This window comes from Wyeomyia smithii, chromosome 1 (genome assembly GCF_029784165.1).
Source record: "Wyeomyia smithii strain HCP4-BCI-WySm-NY-G18 chromosome 1, ASM2978416v1, whole genome shotgun sequence".
NCBI lineage: Eukaryota > Metazoa > Arthropoda > Insecta > Diptera > Culicidae > Wyeomyia > Wyeomyia smithii.
The window spans coordinates 172246077-172269186 of NC_073694.1; the positions used below are offsets into that span (position 1 = coordinate 172246077).

At 37.0% G+C, this 23110-nt stretch overlaps 4 protein-coding genes across 15 annotated transcripts; 3 read left to right on the forward strand and 1 right to left on the reverse strand.

The window, feature by feature from the left end:
* The first annotated feature begins 1906 nt into the window (after positions 1 to 1906).
* LOC129733911 (catenin alpha) lies at positions 1907 to 8946 on the forward strand. Of its 9 annotated transcripts, none has more exons than XM_055695521.1 (10): positions 1907 to 2063; positions 2186 to 2492; positions 2557 to 3455; positions 3508 to 4344; positions 4487 to 4553; positions 5053 to 5120; positions 5193 to 5374; positions 5457 to 5703; positions 5778 to 5894; positions 7886 to 8946. In XM_055695521.1, exons 2-10 carry the CDS (start codon positions 2339 to 2341, stop codon positions 8048 to 8050), a joined length of 2736 nt encoding a protein of 911 aa, XP_055551496.1. In that variant the 5' UTR covers positions 1907 to 2063; positions 2186 to 2338; the 3' UTR covers positions 8051 to 8946. The 9 variants fall into 9 exon arrangements, with proteins under 9 accessions (XP_055551496.1, XP_055551497.1, XP_055551489.1 ...); XM_055695522.1 differs by having other exon boundaries at positions 5457 to 5697; XM_055695514.1 differs by lacking the exon at positions 4487 to 4553 and adding an exon at positions 4891 to 4963.
* A 5383-nt stretch (positions 8947 to 14329) lies between these two features.
* LOC129731390 (set1/Ash2 histone methyltransferase complex subunit ASH2) lies at positions 14330 to 19009 on the forward strand. 3 transcript variants are annotated; one of them, XM_055691367.1, is made up of 5 exons: positions 14330 to 14595; positions 14779 to 15266; positions 17814 to 18206; positions 18267 to 18805; positions 18859 to 19009. In XM_055691367.1, the coding sequence occupies exons 1-5, from the start codon at positions 14525 to 14527 to the stop codon at positions 18961 to 18963; spliced, it is 1596 nt and encodes a 531-aa protein (XP_055547342.1). In that variant the 5' UTR covers positions 14330 to 14524; the 3' UTR covers positions 18964 to 19009. The 3 variants fall into 3 exon arrangements, with proteins under 3 accessions (XP_055547342.1, XP_055547349.1, XP_055547357.1); XM_055691374.1 differs by lacking the exons at positions 14330 to 14595; positions 14779 to 15266 and adding an exon at positions 17067 to 17478; XM_055691382.1 differs by lacking the exons at positions 14330 to 14595; positions 14779 to 15266 and adding an exon at positions 17541 to 17679.
* LOC129731416 (bolA-like protein DDB_G0274169) lies at positions 18998 to 20047 on the reverse strand. Of its 2 annotated transcripts, none has more exons than XM_055691406.1 (3): positions 19958 to 20047; positions 19254 to 19483; positions 18998 to 19201 (listed from the first exon to the last, which is right to left on the reverse strand). In XM_055691406.1, the coding sequence occupies exons 2-3, from the start codon at positions 19476 to 19478 to the stop codon at positions 19052 to 19054; spliced, it is 375 nt and encodes a 124-aa protein (XP_055547381.1). In that variant the 5' UTR covers positions 19479 to 19483; positions 19958 to 20047; the 3' UTR covers positions 18998 to 19051. The 2 variants fall into 2 exon arrangements, with proteins under 2 accessions (XP_055547381.1, XP_055547372.1); XM_055691397.1 differs by having other exon boundaries at positions 19836 to 19976.
* Positions 19125 to 22228, forward strand: LOC129731408 (protoporphyrinogen oxidase). The gene is made up of 2 exons (XM_055691391.1): positions 19125 to 20383; positions 20753 to 22228. Exon 2 carries the CDS (start codon positions 20772 to 20774, stop codon positions 22197 to 22199), a length of 1428 nt encoding a protein of 475 aa, XP_055547366.1. The 5' UTR covers positions 19125 to 20383; positions 20753 to 20771; the 3' UTR covers positions 22200 to 22228.
* Positions 22229 to 23110: the final 882 nt, after the last annotated feature.

A 23110-nucleotide genomic window follows, 5' to 3' on the forward strand; every position in this document is an offset into this window, starting at 1 on the left:
CTCAAACAAAGAACGTACACCACGAGAACGGCTGATCGACTAAACAAATGATAATTGAGAGTAAACACGCTGTAACAGTCGAAACTTTATGCAGCGACCTCTATACTTCACATTTGAAACACGATATCGATCATAGGTAACTTCTACTGGTTTACAAAGCCTCGAAATTAAAAACAAAAACAAGCATGGCAAAATAAACGAAAATTGTTATTTTGGAGCATAAAAGTTGTTCGGTAAAAGTTGATTTAAACGTATTTTGAGTTTAGATCAGTACTTGGGCGATGTAGATTTTGATTCTAGGATAGTTTTAGCATGATTTAAGCCAATAAAAGAAAAATGACAAAAGAAAAATTTTTTTGGTAGGTATTACCCCTTAACCAAAGTACTGAGTGAGTATACTCCTTTATTTTTTTTCTCAGAACCTGTTTTTGTTTCTTGCAAATAACGTTATAGTCGAATACAATAAATCAATTATCGAAATTTCAATAGCTGAAATCTCGGTAATAGGAAGGTACATCAAAATACTGAGATTCTGTGAAACCAATAATTGAAAACTATGAAAACCTATCAAACTTTAACAAGATTCTTAATATCAATTTACCGAGGTACACATGAAATAATTTTAAAAGTCGTTTTAATTTTTATTTTACATTTTATTTTATATTTATTGAATTAATTTCAACCAACTGAAATATTAAAGCTATTTTTTTAGAGCCACCGCAATCATAAACCTGGCTCTGCATCTCGAAGGAAAATAATTTGTCATACAATTTGTAGTCTAATAGACCCATTCACGTACGAATGTGTTAGTGCCACTCATGAGGAAAATATTTACAAATCGCTCTTTTGTTTGCAATGCTATGTTTTCAGCAGATGGACAAATAATTAGTTGAACACTTATTATAAGTTATAAACTCCTTTGACCTTTCTGAATAAATTTTTCATTCGTGATCATGAATCGGGAGAAGTTACTGAACATAACCCCAAGTATGATGACAGTTCTACAAGGTATGCTACATTTTTTGTCTATCCACGCACACAAACAAATCTCGTTATGAAAAATTTCGCGTTTTGTATGGAATTCAGAACACTTTTGGAAATTTCTCGTTTTATATCTGATTTTTTTGGTTGGAGCGTGAATCTCCAGTTGAAACACACTAGAAATTGATATTAATTTAGATTTAGTGCGAAAAATTGCGGCAATATGTCGAAATAAAATATATAAAAATGCTATATTTCTAATAGTTGGAGCAAAATCTTAGTCATTGTCATAGCTCATGACTTTTGTTATTGTATGAAACACAAGCGACTCTATTTAGAAGCGCTATTAGAGTACAAAAAAAGAACGAAAAGTGCGGAAAGGTTACCGGCAAATTGATGAAAAACAGCATATTTTACCTAAACCGCAGCATGTTGATGTATTCCCCACAAATGAAACATGTTTCAACATCATTTCTATAACTTTTCAGGAAAGTATGTTTCATAAGTTTAGTTTAAAATGCAAAATCATTTCAAATTTCATACAAAATTGGAAAAAGTTCATAACGATCACTAATACTAATGCATCGACGTAAATAGCATACCTTGTACAACTGTCATCATACTTGGAACATAACCGACCAAAAATGGTGAAAAGTGGTAAAAAGTCGAAGCAACGAGATGCGATGATTTACAGTTTGGAGGAACCAAAAGCAACTCTATACGGGTTTACACGTTCACTAGTGTGCGTAGGTGAAAAGTCATTTATCTCTATATTAAGCCTGCGATTGTAGCATACATATTGAGAACATGGTATTCAACAAATTATTCTAGTTGAGAATTATCATGGTTGAGAAATTCTTATGCTGTTCGCCAGTCTTTTATTCCAAGGATTTTATTTTCGGAAACATCGCCTGCCATCAGTGGTGAGAAAAGGTGAATATAATGAAAATCGAAAACAATTCAATTGAGTTCAAGAAGAGAAGCAAAGAAAGGAAATTTGTCACACCCTCAAAGTTTTTGCATAATTATCTGTTTTCCAACGTTGGAAGTAAACAAATTTATCATCAAAGTGTTATTTATAGGTATTATTACTAAGTGTTAGTGTTGTTTCGTGAATAGTAATTGATATAGTGCATATTTTTCTATTTGAAAAAAATGGTCTACCTGTAGTTTTGCTTAATTTTTTTTCATCGCTCATTGACAGCCCAGGTGGCATATTTTATCCAGCTGGATTTGGAAAAGGCATCGAAAAGCAAGGTCTATCGATAGACAGACAATTCTTTTGCTGTGCTGCATTGTTAGTGGCATTTATAATCGGTGACTCATCGGTCATCAAGTATCTCAGGAAAGAAACGCAATGGGTACACTGTCGGATTTTGGGCAAGTGGCCCTCAAGTGGGATCCGAAGAACTTAGAGATCCGAACAATGTCGGTGGAAAAAACCTTAGAGCCTTTGGTGTTGCAGGTAACAACTTTGGTTAACACCAAGGGACCAAGTAAAAAGAAAAAAGGTTCGTTTGTTTTTAGTGTGATGATTAAGAAGTTGAGTACTATTAAAAATATTGTGTATTGCAGGAAAATCTAAACGGGCAAGTGCTTTGGTAGCAGCCGTCGAAAAAGCTACCGATATATTCATTGAACGTGGTGAACAAATTGCTTATGAAAATCCAGATATTACCCAGGAAATGCTTTCTGCAGTAGACGAAGTTCGCAAAACTGGCTCATCAATGAGTATTGCAGCTCGAGAATTTTCTGAAGATCCATGCAGTTCCTTGAAACGTGGAAATATGGTACGTGCGGCTAGAAATTTGCTGTCGGCGGTTACTCGTTTATTGATCTTGGCTGATATGGTTGATGTACACTTGCTGTTGAAATCATTACACGTTGTTGAGGATGATTTGGATAAGCTGCGCAACGCATCATCGCAGGATGAACTTATGAACAACATGCGTCAATTTGGGAGAAACGCAAATGAACTTATTAAGCAGGCGGCCAAGCGTCAACAAGAGCTGAAGGATCCTCAATTGCGTGATGATCTTGCTGCCGCCAGAGCTGTATTGAAGAAACACTCTACAATGCTTTTAACGGCATCTAAAGTATATGTGCGCCATCCTGAATTGGATCTTGCCAAAGTTAATCGGGATCATATTCTGAAACAAGTCTGCGAAGCTGTTAACACAATCAGTGATGTAGCACAGGGAAAGGCAACGTCTCCACAGGACATATATGTTGGCGCTGGGGAGTTGGCTGCAGCACTCGATGATTTCGATGAAGGCATTATAATGGATCCTTTGGCTTACAATGAGGTTCGCTCTAGACCATCGCTGGAAGAACGCTTGGAAAGTATTATCAGTGCTGCAGCATTGATGGCTGATGCTGATTGTACAAGGGATGAGAGGCGAGAACGTATTGTGGCTGAATGTAATGCTGTACGACAGGCATTGCAAGATTTGCTGTCGGAATATATGTCCAATGTAAGCGTATTAGTACTAGCGTTAGTAATATAATCACTTACAACCTTTTTAGATGGGAACAAAGGACCGTACTCCAGAACTTGAACGAGCGATCGGGCAGATGTACCGCAAAACAAAAGATCTTCGTCGTCAGTTGCGGAAAGCTGTTGTTGATCACGTTTCTGACTCTTTTCTGGAAACGAACATGCCGCTATTGGACCTTATTGATGCTGCACGTACCGGAAATGAAAAAAAAGTTCATGAACGGGCGGAAACATTTACGAAACACGCAGAAAAGTTAGTAGAGGTGGCTAATCTAGTTTGCAGCATGTCGAATAACGAGGATGGGGTTAAGATGGTTCGTTATGCTGCTGCCCAGATCGAAGCTCTCTGTCCACAGGTTATTAACGCAGCTTTAATACTATGTGCGAGACCAAATTCGAAAGTCGCCCAGGAAAACATGGAAGCTTATAGACAAGCCTGGGAAAATCAGGTCCGTATTTTGACTGAAGCGGTTGACGACATTACTACGATTGATGACTTCCTGGCCGTGTCGGAAAATCACATTCTTGAAGATGTAAATAAATGCGTACTAGCACTGCAGGAAGGCGATGCGCTAGATTTGCGAAATACGGCCGGTGCTATCCAAGGCCGATCGGCTCGGGTTTGTAACGTTGTCGAGGCAGAAATGGATAATTATGAACCGTGCATTTATACCAAGCGCGTGCTAGAGGCGGTGAAGGTATTACGTGATCAGGTGATGTCTAAATTTGCACAACGGGTTGACGTAGCGGTCGATGCTTTGTCTTCGAATTCGGCCAAAGATGTTGATGAGAATGACTTCATCGATGCCAGCCGGTTGGTGTATGATGGAGTTCGCGAAATACGACGAGCTGTGCTGATGAACAGGGTAAGTTTGTTATTGTCTGAATCTTTAGGCCAAGTCTACTTGGGTCAAAGGTTGCATATAATGTCACTTGGCGTTACATGCAATATTTTCAAGACGCATCACAGAACACGAATTTGATAAAATATATATTCTATTAAAAAAGGACGAGGAAGATCTTGATCCGGAGGATATTGAAGACGAGCAGTACACATTGGAGACAAGAAGCAAATGTAAGCAGGGCCACATTCGTTTGGCTGCTATTGAAAGTTTTTTTTTTGGGGATTTGTATCTCGTCTTCACTAGTAGACTTAGATTGACCTTATCCATAAATTCGTGTGTTAGGTGATGTTTTATGTTCTCATATTCACTGAATATTAGTTAAACATTCATTTTATCGTTGTGTAATTGTGTTTTTATCGTTTTGTGTATTTCATCGTGGATATCGCAAATGCACCCGTCATCCTCTTTGTTCTGTTTGCCTGTGTATGTGGTATAAATGCACGTTCAATTCCGATCGAAATTATCATCACTTTCCATCAATCATGGTCCTATATCCAAAAAAACTAGAGTTCGGATGAACTGGACACCGACACCGAGTTTGAACCTGTTGAAGATATGACTGTAGAAACCAGAAGTAGATGTAAGAAGTTCTTTTTTGTTATTTTTTGGTTGATGTTTGTTTTAAGTTAAAAATCGATTTCAACCTAATATTTTTTGTTTCACGTATAGCAAGCGCACATACTGGCGATCAAACTATTGATGAGTATCCGGATATCAGTGGAATAACTACAGCTAGAGTAAGTTATTTTGAAGGGGTGATTTTGTTGACACTTTTCAATATTTTTTTCGAATAATTTATTTGCTATTAGGAAGCCATGCGCAAGATGAATGAAGAAGATAAGCAAAAGATCATGCAGCAGGTTGAGTTGTTCCGACGAGAGAAGCTAACGTTCGACTCTGAAGTGGCCAAATGGGATGACACGGGTAACGACATAATTTATTTGGCTAAGCACATGTGTATGATTATGATGGAGATGACAGATTTTACACGGTAGGTGGATATTTTCAACTATTTTTATTTTCATTATTATCATTATTCTTTGTTTTTTCTTCGCTTTTTATTTGGTTTCAAGTGGTCGCGGTCCGCTCAAGACGACCATGGATGTAATTAACGCTGCCAAGAAAATCTCTGAAGCCGGTACCAAGCTAGATAAACTGACTCGCGAAATCGCCGACCAGTGTCCGGAAAGTTCCACGAAGAAAGATCTGCTCGCTTACTTGCAGCGTATTGCTCTCTACTGTCACCAGATACAAATCACGTCCAAAGTGAAAGCTGATGTGCAGAATATCAGTGGCGAACTGATCGTATCAGGGGTAATTGTAAAATTTGTTCCATCCATCTTCTGTTGAACGATATAATCTACCGTTGACCGTTTACCCTTTCCCTATTGCAGCTGGACAGCGCAACTTCACTCATTCAGGCCGCCAAGAATTTGATGAATGCCGTGGTATACACGGTTAAATATTCTTACGTGGCTTCCACCAAATATACCCGCCAGGGAACGGTTTCGGTAAGTATTAGTGAATCATTCTTCTACAGGAGCTATGCAGTAGTGATTACTAATTATCCGTTTTCTATCCCTTCTTTTATTGCTAATTCTTACATGCGGAATCTAACAACATCTACATCTAATGCATATTCCAGAATTACGTAAGTTGTGCTTAGTGTTGTTCAGTATGGTTCAGTTCATATACAAATGTTCTTTTTGTCTAGTTTATTTTCAAAGATAATACAACTTAACAACAATGTTTATCTATTTTACAATATTTCGAGTCAAGCTTGAGAGAACTATACTGGCTGATGCTTGTACACTTACTGTCGTTTGTTGTATTCATTCATTAGACAAGTGTAGAGCATAGTTGCCCTACCGAACTTGTAAATTGGGTTAAAGAAAAACTAGCTACATTGTTTCGTATGTACGGTCATTCGTTTGCACGGAATGCTTGTTCAATCAAGTTAAATTTAATAATTATAAGTGGCTTAACTCCTACCTATAAAAGAAACGGCGAATGACAATTTCATTTCGCGGTTTCAGGTATAGGTCTTACTTGGCCTTGGTTCTCTTTTTAGTACATAATACTACTGGTGATGCCTCCTCCGAGAGCTAGTCGCTTATGCTCGCAACGCTCCGTGAGTTAGCGAGTGTAATGTGCTTCTTGTTTACAGTGTGTTAGATCCTACCGTATATAGTTGTATAGCCGGTAGGAGACCGATTCTTTTCAGGTTTTTAACTACGTCATACATATGACGAAACACTGTAGGTTTATGGGATCAAGGGGATTACCGTTACACAAGATCTAAGTACAAAAAAAAAAAAAATTCACTACTAGCGTATACACTATGACTAATTAAAAAGCTACGTCACTTTGCAAACCAATTGAAGCTAGTTCTAGCCTAACAACTCAGTCGTTGCACATAAGACTATTTAATCTAAAATGCTGGGCAAAAATCTCGAAATCGCTTTTATGGTAGTAATTGGATACCCTATGATTATTGTATAGAGTCCGGGATACCATTAGGTTTCAACTGAAACCAGTGGTGGGCACCGCTAACCGGAAAATTCAGCTCGAAAACCGCTAAACGCTAAACGCTAAACCCACATTAGCGGAACTTTCGCTAATCGCTAACTTTTCAATATGTAAATAGTCATATCGCTATATTTATTGCTCGTGTTTTGTAAGATTTGGACCACTTTGATCTTTTTTGGTTAAACAAACGAAAACAATTACTTTTTAAAGCTAAGTATTTACAATAAGAGGTTCACGAAACGGTATTCATATTTGATTTTGTAAAAACAAGAATAACAAAAGTTATTTAGCTTGCATTGAAAATAGATACTTTTAGGAATGGTTTCATGAAAATTCAATTATTATCTGAATCGAAAAAGTTGCAATTGCAATTTACCAGAGTTCTTGATGTGCCGAAAATTTTATCTAGACCTTGTGCTTGTTCTTCAAAATGCTCCTGTGGCTTGTACGATAACTGGAACTCCATTCTAGGGTAAAAAAACTGGCAAAAGTAACTTTCGCAGTAAAGTATGTTCATCTTTCGAATCAATTTACGTACGCCATCAGCAATTCACAGTTTTTCTAAATATTTCTATTGTCGCTTCTCTACAAAATTTAGCGAATTAGCGATTAGCGTTTCGAAGGCCAAAATTTTAGCGACGCTAACAGTTTCGCTGACCAGCTCAGAAATTAGCGAAATCGCTAAGTCGCTAACTAAATTTTAGCGTCGCTAATTAGCGAATTAGCGGAATGGGGCCCACCACTGACTGAAACCATGTAGGTATTTTGTATGCCGGAGTTATGGCCAGCTTCCTGGGTCAAATACTCATATGTGCGTCATTTGGTTGGAAAATATTGTTTGCGTTAGTGTAGAAACGTAGTACTGGCAGAGCAAACTATTGGTAGTATTATTGAACTAAGCACATTTCAGATTCAAGTGAAAGTATTATTTTTTCTAAGCTATTTACTCCCATTAATTTAATTTTTTTTACAGTCCCCGATTGTGGTTTGGAAGATGAAGGCGCCCGAAAAGAAACCATTGGTGCGTCCAGAAAAGCCCGAAGAAGTACGTGCTAAGGTTCGAAGAGCCTCTCAGAAAAAGGCTCAAAACCCTGTACATGCATTGTCCGAATTCCAAAGCCCTACGGATGCAGTTTAGAACGACATCTATGCTAAATGCAGAATAATGCATTGAATAACATACATCCCATATAGAAGTTAGCTTGTTCACTCTCATTAGCAATCAGAAAGACAGACAGGCAGGTCAGATAAAAGAATTTATTTCAAATAAATTACCTATTTATTTCGTTTATTTTTTTAAATTTTTAACAACATATATATTAGAAAACACGATTTATGGTAACATAACAAACATGACTTACAGCGAGAACTGACTTTGAAATAATCGAAAAACCCAGTTTTGAATAGATTTTTTCGTATTGTGAAAATATACACATGAAAAATAATTTAGGAGCATTTAGGAATTTTGTCATCGTAAATATGATTTTGTTGAGGCTCCCGGTTGATTTTAAAGTACGATGCTTGTCTTAACAAACCAGTCGTCGTATGTTCGAATCTACATGGGAAAGACTGTCAGTGTCAGTAGGATTGTGTAGCACCTAGTCTCGCAGCTGTCCCTTGCCCTAATCGGTTGGCTAAAATGAAAACAGGAGGTCAGGTTCCGAAAGAGGAATAGTGCTAGCACCTACCTAGGCTTTATTTTTAAAACACGAATTTGATCAGTATTCTAAGGATTGTAAGCATGGCGTACTTTTGCCACAAGTAAAAAATGGAGCACACCTCCCAGAATAATACATTTTAATGTTGAATGTTTACTGAATTTATCTTTAATCACACCGCATAAATATAACAAAAAATGAAAACCAGAACGAAAAAAAAGGCATCTATACTGAAGCTCAAAAATAATTCTTATCAAATTGCGTTACGTCGGTTATAAATTTCTACTATAAATAGAAACACACCCTCGACATGGTGTTAATTTTAACTGGGAAATTGCACACAAAGAGCGTATAAAATAATAATCACAAATTAAAAGTTACAACATTACATAAAATAGAGCAAAAAGAATGACTGCGATTAAATTACAGCCGAATCTAAACTAGTTGAAATATTAGAATTTTTATTTATATTATATTGCGATTATTTAAATCAATTACTTATGCACGATTCCCACGGCAATCATAGCCCTGTTCCAAAAGTTAAGTATACTCAACTCGACCATGTATTTCAAATGAGACAAGTTATGTACTCGTCGTAGCTTTTGTAATACGACCCCATAGCTCAAAACCGTGGTTTAACTTTATCAAGATTTCATTGTACAATAATGCGAGTATTTTTATGACATCCAGTTAGTGAAAAAATCTAGTTTGCAAATAGTTAGACAAAAAATATGTTGTTGCAGAATTTTTTAAATATTGATCTAATCCTTGTATGGATCATCACAATGAGGTAATTTGACAGTTCCGAGAGGTAAATGACTTAAGCCTGTAGTACACTCTTTGACCGAGCGTCAAATATTTGTCACTTTTTGACAGATAAAAATTTGGTCAAAGATAATTATTTGTCACTCTCCAATTTTAGCATGGGGCAAACACGGGCAAACAACAACCATGATGTCAAATAAATTTGACCATTATGTCAGAAGGTCAAATATTTGACCATCAGACAAAGAGTGTACTACAGGCTTTAGATTTATTTTCGTGACCTACTCTAATAGAAACGTCTTCAATATTACTAGTTTCTCGTGCGCTTTCTAATGGAATAGGTCATGTCTTCATAAGAACCAAGCTTTGACCAAAAGTCAAATATTTGTCACTTTTTGACAGATAAAAATTTGGTCAAAGAAAATTGTTCGTCACCCTCCAATTTTAAATGTGGCAAACAACAATCATGATGTCAAATAACTTTGACCATTATGTCAAAAGGACAAATATCTGATCATTGGTCAAAGAGTGTAATCCAGGCTATAGAACGATCTTTTTTATGTTCCAAAAAGTGACGAAAATAGATCAAAATGTATACCAGTTTCAAAATTTTTCAGTTTAAATCTGGTACATATAAAACAAAATTTAAAACAGCGGTGCAGTAGAGACTGTGTTAGAGATACGCAAAGAGAAAAGCGGTAAATATGGCAGTCCTTTGAATATTCTATTTTAAACCAGTCTGGCAACCACATTTAATTTCGCATAACTTTTTATATACACTAGAAAGTGTAATGAAATTTCGAAACATTGTAAGGATATATTATACCCCCTTCACACTACACCGCATATCATCTGAAATCAGGCGGTTCGTGCTATCGAGGCCATATCACCTGATATCCCATTGGCCCTGACATTAGTAAAAGAGATTTTTGAGGCTGTCGCACCTACGCGAGTTTTCATATACGATTGTCAATTTGTGTGTGAAAACAAAAGCAAAAGTATTCCCTTCCTTCACTTTCGCAAGTAAAAACCAAACCAATATCAACAGAGTCGTCAGGGCCAATACAATCGAGCTATCATCGGATATCACCTCGGCTACATGACATCGCGGATATCATGTTCGAAAACCAATAAGAACCAGATTTGCAGCAGTTGAAAAAACACGACGAAAAGACATTTGACGCAACCCTACAAATTTCAAAATTCGCGTTGCATGCGAGTAAGAAGGAAGGAGATATTTTTGCTCTTGTCATCCCGCACATTTTGACAATTGCATATGAGAGTTCGCGTTGGTGCGAGCCAACTAGCTGACATCTCTATCCTAATTACATTGCTCTTGTTGTCTTGTTTTTGCTGCGATCTGTTTTGTTTTCTTCTCTCTTTAACCCTCTCCCGCTCACAAGGTTTATCGTTAAAATTTATAGCATCACGAGAAAATTCAAGCTGAGCACTTTGTAGACTAACGAAAATTACTATCGACTGTAGTATTTTGAAGAAAATGCCCAGTGATGCTCTGAGGCAGCATATAAAAGTTTATGGAACAATCGTAAGCACAACAAACTATTTTATGTCAAGATATGATGATTATAATTCTTGGTGCTCTAGAGTCACCATGAGCGGGAAAGGATTAATTACCAAAGCAAATGTCAAACCATATCATCTGACTGTAGTGTGAATACCCCAGGTGATATCCGATATCATCTGGCGATATCAGGTGATATCCGGCGTATTCTGAACAAGGCATTAGATCCGGGATGCCACATGTACAGATTAATCTGTATTTTACAGATTTTTGGCCGAAGTAACGGTTCAGAATCTGTATATACAGATATACAAATTTTCGTGGAAAAGTACAGATTTACAGATTTTTCGAAATTGACATTAATTTTTAAAACCAATCCAAATTTTATTTCATTAAATATTAAGCAAATTGAACATATTTTCAACTCCTCACACTTTTAAGCCAAAAATTTCGTTTATGTACCATAAAAACTTAAAAATACAAAGTTCTTTATGTTTAAACAATACAGATTTTTTTTACAGATATTTTTGTTCCAGATACAGATGCTCAGTTTTTTTCAAGGGAAAACACAGATTTAAATGTGGCAACCCTGGTTGGCAGGCATGTGTGCACTGTTGCCAACTGTACAGATTTATCTGGAAATGTACAGATTTTCTCCGTTTTTCCGGTACAGATTATGTACCGTACAGATTACTGATTTCGAGAAAAGGCACAGATAAGTACAGATTTTTTAGATGGATAGAAAGGATTAGACGAGGGGCGAGACAGCTTTTATCTGAGTTACTCTTATGCTTGAGAGTAACTATAATTTACTCAATATTACTCCGAAATTTCCAGATGATTCACATCTTCGATTACCTTGAGAACAAGAAAAATATATAAGCGTTGAGACCGAATAACATTCATATTTATATTCGCGGTGGGGAAAAGGTTTAAGGATGGATTTTCAGAGACACAAGAGTTACTCAGATTTGCTCTTTATTTTTCACGTTTTCTAAGAAAAACTCAAATTTTTTCACTTTTATCTGAGTTACTCTTTTACTTGGGAGTTACTCTAATTTACTCAATATGTATAAATATAACAAATAGAAACTTTGGGCCAGTGGTACAGATTTTTCCCGGAAATAGTGCAGATGAAAAAGATTTTTGCAGCTCCCAGTACAGATGAAAATGTGGCAACACTGAGATAATCGTAAAATACTTACAATGGTTTCGAATTTCTTTAAGGTGAAACGGGACGTGGTCGCGATCAACTCGAATTTTGCAATCTATTTTTTTTCTTGATTTATGAAGACTACGTACATGAAACTTTGATCAATTGTTTTCACAACTGTTGCATGCCTGAAGTAGCAATTTGAGTGCTGTTTATTCAGTGGAAGCCGAATTTTTTACGATCAAAATACAGAAGTAATAAGAACCTCAAAATTGTATAGGAAAAGGCCACAATCCTGTTTCACCTTAACCTTGCGGCTGCATTTCCTGCCGCGGGTTGAATCGGAGTTTATCCCACAGCTTTTCCAAGGTATTTGTTTTTTTTTACTGCCAGAAAATCGATGTCAATGAATGCACATAAAGGTGCGGAATAAAAGTTAGTCAACATAAGACAGTAAATCCTAAACAATGTCATGGGTAAAAAACAACGTAAATCGAACAACACGGTTCGTGTTTCGAGTGTGAGATCTCGCCTAATTGAGTTTAGTTTATTATTGTCTTCATAAACACTTTAATGGCATATTTGTAGCATAAGCATTCTTCTCCCGCTGTGTGTTCGGCAGGATGGGGTAAAATATGCATTTTTATTTTTTTAATTTTTTTTTCAGTAGTTTTAAGCCCCAAAGAAAAAAAATTTAAACGAGGATCGGTTTTAAAAATGAAAAGATATCGTTTGAGCGAATAAAATTTTTTGACGGGGGACCTCTCTTGCATATGATTCGCAAAATTCATACTGATTGCAACACATATTCTGTACGAAAATACGCATAATTTTGTTTACTTTGCACACTTGGAACCTCGATTTGACGGTTCACTTGAAGTTTTGGACCTCAGTCTTTGTGTATCTGTTTACACCGTCTGTACGGTGCAGCAGTGAACTCGAGTTTGCTAAAAAAAAATTGAACAAAACAACGATTTGGACCACCGCTGGAGATGCCCCAAACAACTCAATTACGTATATGAGAGTATTCGCTCTGACGGCGTTACGGTGCTGCCACCTTCAATTTGTTTACTCTATGAGTGCAGAGGATAGGAATTTCTTCAAGGGTGCATGTCGAGCTATTGACATCCCTATACCGAACAACAGTGATTGACAATGAACTCATGTCCTGGGCTCAATCTCATTTGTGCCCGCTATCAGCTGTCTGAAAGAGGTGTAAGAGAAGTGGCGGTGATATGCTCTCTCGTTTAAACATACGTTGAGATATTAGCCTTTGAAACCTGGTGCGATGCCATAGGGGTGGTGAATGTGATAGCAACCATTTTGGTAATGTACCCTAAAATTCGCATACGGGTAGTTAAATGTGTGTGAAGGAGAGGATTCAATTCCGTCAAGTCGAATACGTGTAGGTGCGAATGCAGCCTTTAAAATCTCTTCCAACTCCATCAAACCGAATATGGATAATTCAGTAAACAATTTTTTTTTCTACAAATAAATTCTGCTAAATTATTCAGTCTTTTAAATCTTAAGGTGAAACGGGACGTGGTCGCGATCAACTCGAATTTTGCAATCTAATTTTTTCTTGATTTATGAAGACTACGTACATGAAACTTTGATCAATTGTTTTCACAACTGTTGCATGCCTGAAGTAGCAATTTGAGTGCTGTTTATTCAGTGGAAGCCGAATTTTTTACGATCAAAATACAGAAGTAAAAAGAACTCTAACCTTAAAATTGTATAGGAAAAGGCCACAATCCTGTTTCACCCTAAAGGAACCATTTAAATATTACATAACCAGGAATTTGGCAATTTTCAATACCCACCCACCCCTATGTAACGCAATTTTACATGTTTGCCACACACAATTAAAATTGGTTCCCGAATCCACTCCGCCAGACTCGTAAAACATATGACTATACCCCCCACCCCTGAGCGCGTTATGTATTATTTGAATGATCCCAAAACAGGCTTTGAAGGTTTTTAGAAAACTTCTAATTCGCGTTGACGGTATTGCTGATATTTGTTTGGTTTTCGCGTGCGTAAAAGAAGGAAGGAAATATTTTTGCTTTTGTCATCACACACATTTTGACAATTACATTTATGTTGCCGAATTCGGTTAATTCGCGTTGAAAGAGATTTCGAAGGCTGTTCGCACCTACGTGAACTCTCGAATGTAATTGTCAAAATGTGCGTGATGACAAAAGCAAAAATATTTCCTTCTTTCTTTTTCGCACGCAGAAACCAAACGAATATCAGCAACACCGTCAACGCCAATACCTCAGTGTCAAACTTCTGGCAACTCTGCTGAGAGCCAAATGAACGTTCGTGCGCGTCTGCCGCTAGGATCAGACGCTTAGTTTTTAGTGTCTTAGCAAAACAGAGCAGTAAATTGTGTATTTATTTATTAAGTGCTAAGCTCTAATCGTGCTGCTTCCAATATTTAAAGTTACTTTGTATGTCTCTAATTCATTACTTCTAAAGTTACATATAAAACGATTTTTCGTGCTCTTCAAAATGGAAGAAGGAGACTCGAAATCTGGGAAAAATTCGCCCAAAACAGAAGAGAAGTTTGGTAGCTGCTATTGGTAAGCTAAAATATAATGTTATACCAGATAATTTATTTTCAATTGCATTCTTAATTTCCTGAAAAAATGTGAACCTAACCTAAATTTGAGATTGTTTACAATCATCTCCCACTTGGAACTCATTCTCATCTGCAAATTCGGCAAATTCTCACTAGAGCGTTTCGATCTCTTTGTTTACAATAGTGGTAAGGAGAGAAATTTTAATATAGTCGAGCTACTGTGCGTTACATGTAACCGCTGGTTCCACGAGTCTTGCATCGGATTTCAACTAGGCCGTTTGGTCCCATTTGTGATGAATTATGTATTCGTCTGCAAAAACTGCTCCATGACTGGTCTTGAAAGTTTCCGGAAAACGCAAGCTACCATCCCGCAAATGTGTATTACTGCTATAGCGAATCTGCAACAAGCTGCTACGAAGGAGGGTAAAACGCGGCTAATGTTTAGCAAGGATAAAGATATTATTCCCTACATGGATCATTATTGGGAATCGATGACAACGATGAGCCGCAGATCGACACAGTCATGGTATGCTACCGTACAGCGGACATTGATTAAGGATATTAATTCTCTGTTCACGTATGAAGAAACTAACGAAAACGGGCAAATGTATGGTTTGGTAGTGCAAGATTTAGGTCAGATAAGGCCAAACTATGATGAAGGAGGCGGATTGGGTAAGTTCCATTTTTTTTCACATTTGAAAAGTAACGATTGATACCTCCGAGAAAAGCAAAAAATATTGCTATTAACCCATTCAAAGCTCGTATAGTACAGCATGAGGATTAGTTTTGAAACGCACTAACTAGGTAGTTTATATTCCAACAAACCCAGCACGAAGCTTTAAGTGCTTTAAGTATTGCTCTGAAACAAACAGTTGAAAAAAAAAAAGACGGTGGACGAAATAATACTCCCAGATGTTCACTTAGTTTTGTTAATTACTTTTGTACTACTGAACCAATCGTAATGATTTCTAAGGCAGAGGTCTTGGAGGGAAGTAAATCTTTACAACTAACTTGTTATGGTTATCAAAGTATAGGCTGACCAGGTGTACCGTTTTGAACAAAAAGTATTTTTCGACCATTTTATACCGTCCCGTCTTTTTGCCGTTTTGTACCGTTTTTTACTTAATTATTTTTTTAGGATGAAGCTTCAACGAACACAGGGTCCGTGACAATTTTAAACCATTATTGGGTTCAAATATTTTACGAAATGGAAAACATGTCGAGGTGTTGAAGTTACTGAGCACATTGGTAATAGAACCACTGGAAAGCACTCTACCGTAAACGGTTTGTGGATTGATCGAAAGACGCGACTGCAAGCTGAGACCACAACAGCCATGCAAATTTTGATCTTTTCTGTGACAATTTTTACGACCCTATTTTCAAAAATCACGCTCTGTTTTTTGAACCCATTTGTCCATAAACAACCTTAACCATAGATGGACTGCTGCCACAGAGAAAATAAATTGAGTCGAACTAAGTCTCCGGTTGAGTTGTGGCTAAACACATTGATTATTCAAAAAAAAGTAATCTGTAGGTTCCAGTGTAGCGTACCTGGGAATGCTATGTTCTTTAATATTTCCTAAATATTATAATAAATTTTACTAAAATCAAACCACGGTGACTGTCACTTGACAAATACAAAGTTAGGCAGACACACAACATTAGAACTCACTAGGGCGTATTTCAACGAATGATACCAACACGAAAAATAAGATTGGTATTTGAGTAGAGTAAGATCGTTTAAAATGGGGGAAAAGCACGTATAGAAATGAGTTTTACATGTTACAAAATACTTGGATAATCTGTTAAGATGGAATGAGGCAATAAAAAAAAAATACTAATTTAAACCTCGTCAAATCAAGAAATGAATTACAAATCACAATAAATGATAAATCTCGCCAAACATGTGAAAAGGGCCCATGTGCCATATGTAAACAAGCCACTATTTCACGTTTTTCAATAAATACAAGCTTAATCTACCCGTACAAATAAGATTGTTTGATCAAGAGTAAATTCTTTTATCAATAAAGCTTATTGGTAAGAGCAGATTTCGCTTGTATTAATCAAAACAACGAGAAAATTTGGCCCGTTTACATATGGTACATGGGCCCTTTTCACATGTTTGGCGAGAAATCGCATGTACTGCCGCTATTCGCATAATAGTCCTATGTAAAAGTTGCGAGTTCTATGTAAATTTTGCGAAAACGGATCCATTTTGGCATGTTTTTCAAGAATAGCCATTAAAAAAGTAAGGTTTGATACCCACAACCTCGATTTTGATGGCTACTCTTGTATAGCATGCCAAAAAGGATCCATTTCCGCAAAAAAAACAAAGAAACAGGACTTTTACATAGGACTGTAATGCGAATAGCGGCAGTGTATACCGCGTCAAAAAATGTCTCAGAGTAGCGACTCGATAGTCCATCAGCAATGACGATTTGCTGAGAGAGTCATGCGAGAGAGAAGAAGTGGCAGTTGTTTTGGTTCTCTCAAAATATTGCATGTTTTTTTTTTATTAACCTTAGCTTTTTCGTTTAATGCGTTTTATTATTCGATTATTTTCCCCATCATCATTCTTATGCAGTTTGCTTCTTTCACACCGTTAGTGCTTTATAGCCTGGCCTTAAAACCAGAGCTCGAGAAAAAATAACGCGACCAGTGTGCAAATGTGTACATGATGAAGATTGACACGTCATAATCGCAAATGTAGCATTCAATGAGAACTTTATTTTTCAATAAATTCGTTTTATTTCGTCTGATACATAAAGAGTGCCTCGGTTATTAGTCTATACGGTCATTTAATAAATTTTGTGTCCTATTTGGATACACAAGCAACAGGGGTTACGACATTACGTGCTTTTTATCACTAGCTTCATGGAGGACAGTATGTGGCAATACTTGTATAATATACTATTGAAATAGCGAATATCTTTGCGCTCAGTTCAAGGTCATACTTAAAACGAAAGTGTTAAGTGAAATCGAACATTTAGTTTTATTATTTGAAATGCTTCTTGTTTTTTTTTTAAATTTGGTTATGAAGTTTATAACAGTAATATAAACGAGTAACTAAACGGAAAATATTTCGGTACTTAAAATTGCTTTAGTAGGAAGTTCACAATAATATGAATTATTAAAGTTCACAATATATAATAAATAAATGACCAAACGATGGCAGGGAGGTGTTTAACGCACGAGACAATAATTATTTTCACTTTATAGGCGCACAGAATCTGGCCAAAGCGGGTCGGCAACCAAAGCGTAAATTTCCGAACAACGATCAGGGCGGCGCCCTGAACAAAAAGAGTCGAATCGGAACCGAACTGGGTGCGCTGGTGAAACTTCCTGCGCACGGTTATCCCTTGGAGCATCCTTTCAACAAAGATGGTTACCGATATATTCTCGCTGAGCCAGATCCACATGCCCCTTTTCGGCAAGAGTTCGACGAGAGTGCCGATTGGGCTGGAAAACCTATTCCCGGGTGGTTGTATAGGGTACTTTCACCAAATGCGGTTCTGATAGCACTTCATGATCGCGCACCACAGCTCAAGGTATCCGAAGATCGCCTGGCGGTTACTGGCGAAAAGGGATACTGTATGGCAAGAGCGACGCATTGTAAGTTGAACAATCTAATTAAATTGATCAAATCGATCAAATAGTAAAGAATAATTACAGATGTAACGCGTGGATGTTGGTATTGGGAGGCGACAGTAGAGGAGATGCCTGAAGGCTCTGCTTGTCGTCTAGGTTGGGGTCAAGAATACGCTAATTTGCAGGCTCCGCTGGGCTATGACAAGTTTGGCTATTCGTGGCGCTCGCGCAAAGGAACACGTTTTCACGAGTCTCATGGAAAACATTATAGCGATGGTTACGGTGCAGGGGATACACTGGGTTTTATGATTGTACTTCCAGAATCTAATCCATCAGGGCATATTCCCAGCACATTCAAAGATCGACCGCTAGTTAAGTTTAAGAGTCATCTTTACTACGAGGAAAAGGATAAAGTAACCGAAACTTTGAAAACACTGAAAGTGCTGCCGGACGGAAAAATTTTCTTTTTTAAAAATGGTGTTTGTCAAGGTGAAGCATTCACTGATATTTTTGGTGGGGCATATTATCCTGCTTTATCGGTTCACAAAAATGCCACGATTAGTCTGAATTTTGGGCCAAATTTCAAACATTCGGAAGTGCTAGAACAGTTTAACACAAAAGGGGTAAAAATGAGAACGTGCCAATTGATTGAGTATTTAACTATCATTAATTGCAGATGAATGAGCGTGTAGAGGAGATAATCTGCGAGCAAACTATGGCTGACATGATGTACTTTACCGAAAATGACGGAAAACTGAGATTGGACAGCTATAATATTTAGGTAGTCTCCAGGGTTATAAATAAAAATTGTCTCCTCAAATAATAAATTGTTTACTCTATTTATTTTAATATCTACAATTCATAATCATTCATTTACCAAACCCACCACGACAGTTTGGACTAGGTTCCATTTTATATGTTTCATTCCATTGCATTGGAGTTTTCGCCTCAATTGATAGAGCATGGACGAAATCTCCTTCCAGTTTTTCCTTGACGATTTCGTTTACTAATCTGTGTCTCTGAAATAAACATCTGTCAAATGTTTTCCTAATGAAGAACGAAATGTCATACCTTAATGAGAGGTAGTCCTTCAAATTTTGCCGACACTACCAACACTTTGAAATGAGTTTCAGCTCCTTTCGGGACATTGTGCATATAGGATTCGTTAACTAATTCCAAATGTACAGGATCCAGTTTATCGGTGAGACCATCGCGAATGGCATTTTCAACTGGTTTCAGTTGTGAACTCATTTTGCATCCAGCAGAAACGATCGAGGAATAATTTTGGCGAAACATGGATGCTGTAAAGGGTTTCATGTTCAAAGTAATATCAGTAATTGTGAAGTGTTTGCAAATGTAAAAAGAACTTTTAAAAATGTTTTTCTATCTTTCACACAATGCCAGCAGCGAACTTTTAATAAAATCTATTAACAATTCATGCCTATACGTGAAGAAAGGTTGATAACATTCTCATTTAGTTATATTCGAAGAAATAGATGCTACATTTTTTTTTAAATGTAAGGTCGTATGTCTAAACGTAAGCAAAACGGGTGAGTTATATCCCTTGTAGTTCACAAGCACAAATCATCTCTCACTCGTTTTGTTTATGTTCAGACATATGACCACCTTATCACGAAGTACTCCAGATTTCACCTTTAACAATTGAATTTACGATCATAATTGTTCAAATCGACAATGGAAAGTGATCAATGTAGTTTAACAAAAAAAAAAAATATGAACTTGAAATTCAGGCTAGTTTTTGATAATGCTCTCACTCTCTTTCTGTGTCTCTCATTCGCTGCTGTCAATACACGACGATAGAAACAAATAAAAAAAATCAGTAAGATTTTAGTTAACAATTCCTAATTTCAACATTGATTTCAAAAGATGAACAGCTCGGGTTTATCACCGTTCAAAACTAAGTAATGGGTAATTATTTATATGCAATAAAGTTTTGCAAATGAGTCTTAAATGGTCTATATTATATTTAAAAAAGTCATATTTATTTGTAATTTTTCCTATATTTTGGCAACACTTTGCATGTTGCTGTGTAACTGGTGTAACCCGGTGTAACCTATTACAATAAAATTAATATTTTGCTTTGAATGTCAAACTAAGACGCCGGTTAGCAGAAGTAGTAATGAACATTTAAAAATTCTATATAAGACGTGTATCTAGCTAGTTTTGCAATAGTTGACCCAGTAAGTATTACACATATTTTCTAAATTTTAATTGCTTTAAATCATTTACTTGGACCACATTGCATTTGAACTTTTTTGTTGCACTCTCACTTCAGAATTGATGATTGGTATATTGTGAACTATGTATACTTGTCGTTTTAAGAAAATCTATTTTAATAAACAGAATGATTTATGTTGTTCGAGCATTATCAGTTGATTATCAGGACATAGTGTGTCGAAATATGTGTTAACCATTCCCATTTATTCTAGAAAAATACGTTTTAATGGCGATGACCTAGTGTTAAACTCACTGCAATTGAATAAACGAATAAATAAACTAGGATTTAACACGTAAAATAATATTGGGATGTTTGTTCTTCGCATTTTCAGCTGTGAAAATATCTATGCCATGACAGCAATTTTGGGTGCAGGTATCAGTGGCCTATCGGCCGGTTACTATGCACTGAAGAAGGGACTTTCGTCACCTGTTACAATCTACGAAACTAGTAATCGCATAGGTGGGTGGATTCGTTCAGAGCGGTTTGACGCAGATGGTTACGTGTTTGAGGCTGGTCCTCGAACTATTCGACCCAAGGGCGCTGCAGCCAGTAATACACTAGAATTGATTGAGGAAGTAGGTCTCGCGGAACAGGTGTATCCGATTTATTCCAATCACCCAGCTGCTAGAAACCGCATGATATATGCTAAGGGGAAGCTCAACATGTTACCATCAGATTTGACCGGAGTACTGCGTAGAGTCGACCCGTTTTCAAAGCCACTATTCTTAGCAGGTTTCAAAGATCTGCTAACTGGACGCACTAAAACTATTCTAGATGACGAATCGATGTACAGTTTTGTCAGACGCCGCTTTGGGCAGGAGATTGCAGATTATGCAGTAAGTGCTATGATCTGTGGTATCTGCGCTGGCGATGCGAAACAAATCAGTGTTAAGTTTCTTATGAAGCGGTTGTTTGAGATTGAACAAAAACATGGAGGTGTTATTAAGGGTTTATTACTAGAAACAATTCAGAAACAAAAGCGAGAAAAAGACCCACAGAAACCTGCCGAGGGTTTGGTGAAAAAAGCGAAATTAGAAAACTGGAGTATATATTCTATTTGTGGAGGATTGCAAACCTTACCAAACAAAATTGCACAAGTTTTAACGGAGAATCAAGTTAATATTTGTACAGGTGTAAAATGTGAAGAAATAGTATTTGATAACAATACAGTAAAGTTGATGGTAGATGGACAATCACAGAGGGTCGACCAAATAATCAGTAGTATACCATGCTACAAATTAGCAGAACATGTTTCTGAACAGCACCCAGAGCTATCGAAGCAGCTCGCCGCAATTCCTTTTGTTGATGTTGCCGTAATAAACATTCGCTTCAAAAACCCCAATTTGCAGAAACATAATGCATTCGGATTTTTGGTCCCGCCAATAGAAAATTTACCAATTCTGGGAGTAATTTTTGATAGTTGCTGTTTCGACATGGAGAATAATACTGTTTTGACCGTTATGATGGGAGGAGCTTGGTTTGACAAATGGTTTGGCTCCGACCCCAGCGAAGAAAAGCTGTTGACCACCGCCTTGAAATATGTGAAGGACATTCTCGACATTTGCGAACCACCCGATTCTTATAAGGTGCACCATCTAAGGAAATGCATTCCACAATATGTAGTAGGGCATCAGAAAAGAATTGATGCAATTAAACATTATATACAAGCAAACAAGCTGCCATTGGGTCTGTGTGGATCTTCCTATGACGGCGTCGGTGTTAATGACGTAATACTTTCTGCTAAGTTGTGCGTTGGTGATTTGATGAACCGTTGTTGAGAATACACGAACGTCTGTTGTGCTAGAAATTAGCAAGAAATTGTTTTGTTTTTTTTTGTCCAATGTTCTTACTATCAACTCATTCAAAAAATCGAAAGTCTAATTTTAAAAGGAGCTCAATTGAAATGATCGGCATTGCAATCCTCGTGACTTACTGATGACTATAACAATGTCCCATGAGGCACCCTAATTTCGTTCGGCTCCTTACCATTAATACTTCGTATTAAAATATAAAAAAATATGTATAAATTTGAAAAAGAAGGTTTTAAAGTGTTTTTCTGTATATATGAAAGCATGTTCAGCCATATTTTCCCATATTTTTTTTACATTATTATACGGAGTGCACGGGATTACTTGATTTTAGGACTCTGAGCTTGGATTCTACGGTAACACTTCGGCTGAAATGTATTTAAGGTAACATAGTAAAAATGTTTTTTTTTCTTGCAAAATTTAATTTTATTATTCAATGTAGTTGCGTTCGAGGGCGATACAGCGATTATAGCGATCTTGCAATTTTTCGATACCATTTTTATAGTACTCTTTCGCTTTTCCCTCAAAATAGGTCTCAGTCTCGGTAATCACTCCATCATCGGTCTTAAATTTCTTGCCAGCGAGCATTCTCTTCAGGCCTGCGAACAAAAAATAGTTGCTGGGGGCTGGATCTGGAGAATACGGTGGATGCGGGTGCAATTCGAAGCCTAATTCATGCAATTTTGCAATCGTTTCATTGATTTGTGACACGGTGCCTTTTCTTAATGATACAGCACTTTTTATTCGCCAAATGGGGCCGTTTCTGAGCGATTTCAACTTTCAAACGCTCCAGCAAAAGCAAAGCTAAGCCTTGGTGCTACATTCCGATTCGGAACTCGATCTTCTGTTTATTATGCGCAGAGTTCACAGCCAACTGTTAG

Bases quoted from the DNA above. Each gene is read 5' to 3' on its own strand.
- LOC129733911 (XM_055695514.1), top strand. From the start codon at position 2,339: ATGGGTACACTGTCGGATTTTGGGCAAGTGGCCCTCAAGTGGGATCCG. The intron at 5,121-5,192 runs GTAAGTTATTTT...ATTTGCTATTAG, and splicing joins GTGGAATAACTACAGCTAGA to GAAGCCATGCGCAAGATGAA. The intron at 5,704-5,777 runs GTAAAATTTGTT...TCCCTATTGCAG, and splicing joins TGATCGTATCAGGGGTAATT to CTGGACAGCGCAACTTCACT.
- LOC129731390 (XM_055691367.1), top strand. From the start codon at position 14,525: ATGGAAGAAGGAGACTCGAAATCTGGGAAAAATTCGCCCAAAACAGAA. The intron at 15,267-17,813 runs GTAAGTTCCATT...TTCACTTTATAG, and splicing joins TGATGAAGGAGGCGGATTGG to GCGCACAGAATCTGGCCAAA. The intron at 18,806-18,858 runs GTAAAAATGAGA...CATTAATTGCAG, and splicing joins AACAGTTTAACACAAAAGGG to ATGAATGAGCGTGTAGAGGA.
- LOC129731416 (XM_055691397.1), bottom strand. From the start codon at position 19,860: ATGATCGTAAATTCAATTGTTAAAG. The intron at 19,484-19,835 runs GTGAAATCTGGA...AACCCTTTACAG, and splicing joins CGTAAATTCAATTGTTAAAG to CATCCATGTTTCGCCAAAAT. The intron at 19,202-19,253 runs GTATGACATTTC...TGTTTATTTCAG, and splicing joins AAGGACTACCTCTCATTAAG to AGACACAGATTAGTAAACGA.
- LOC129731408 (XM_055691391.1), top strand. From the start codon at position 20,772: ATGACAGCAATTTTGGGTGCAGGTATCAGTGGCCTATCGGCCGGTTAC.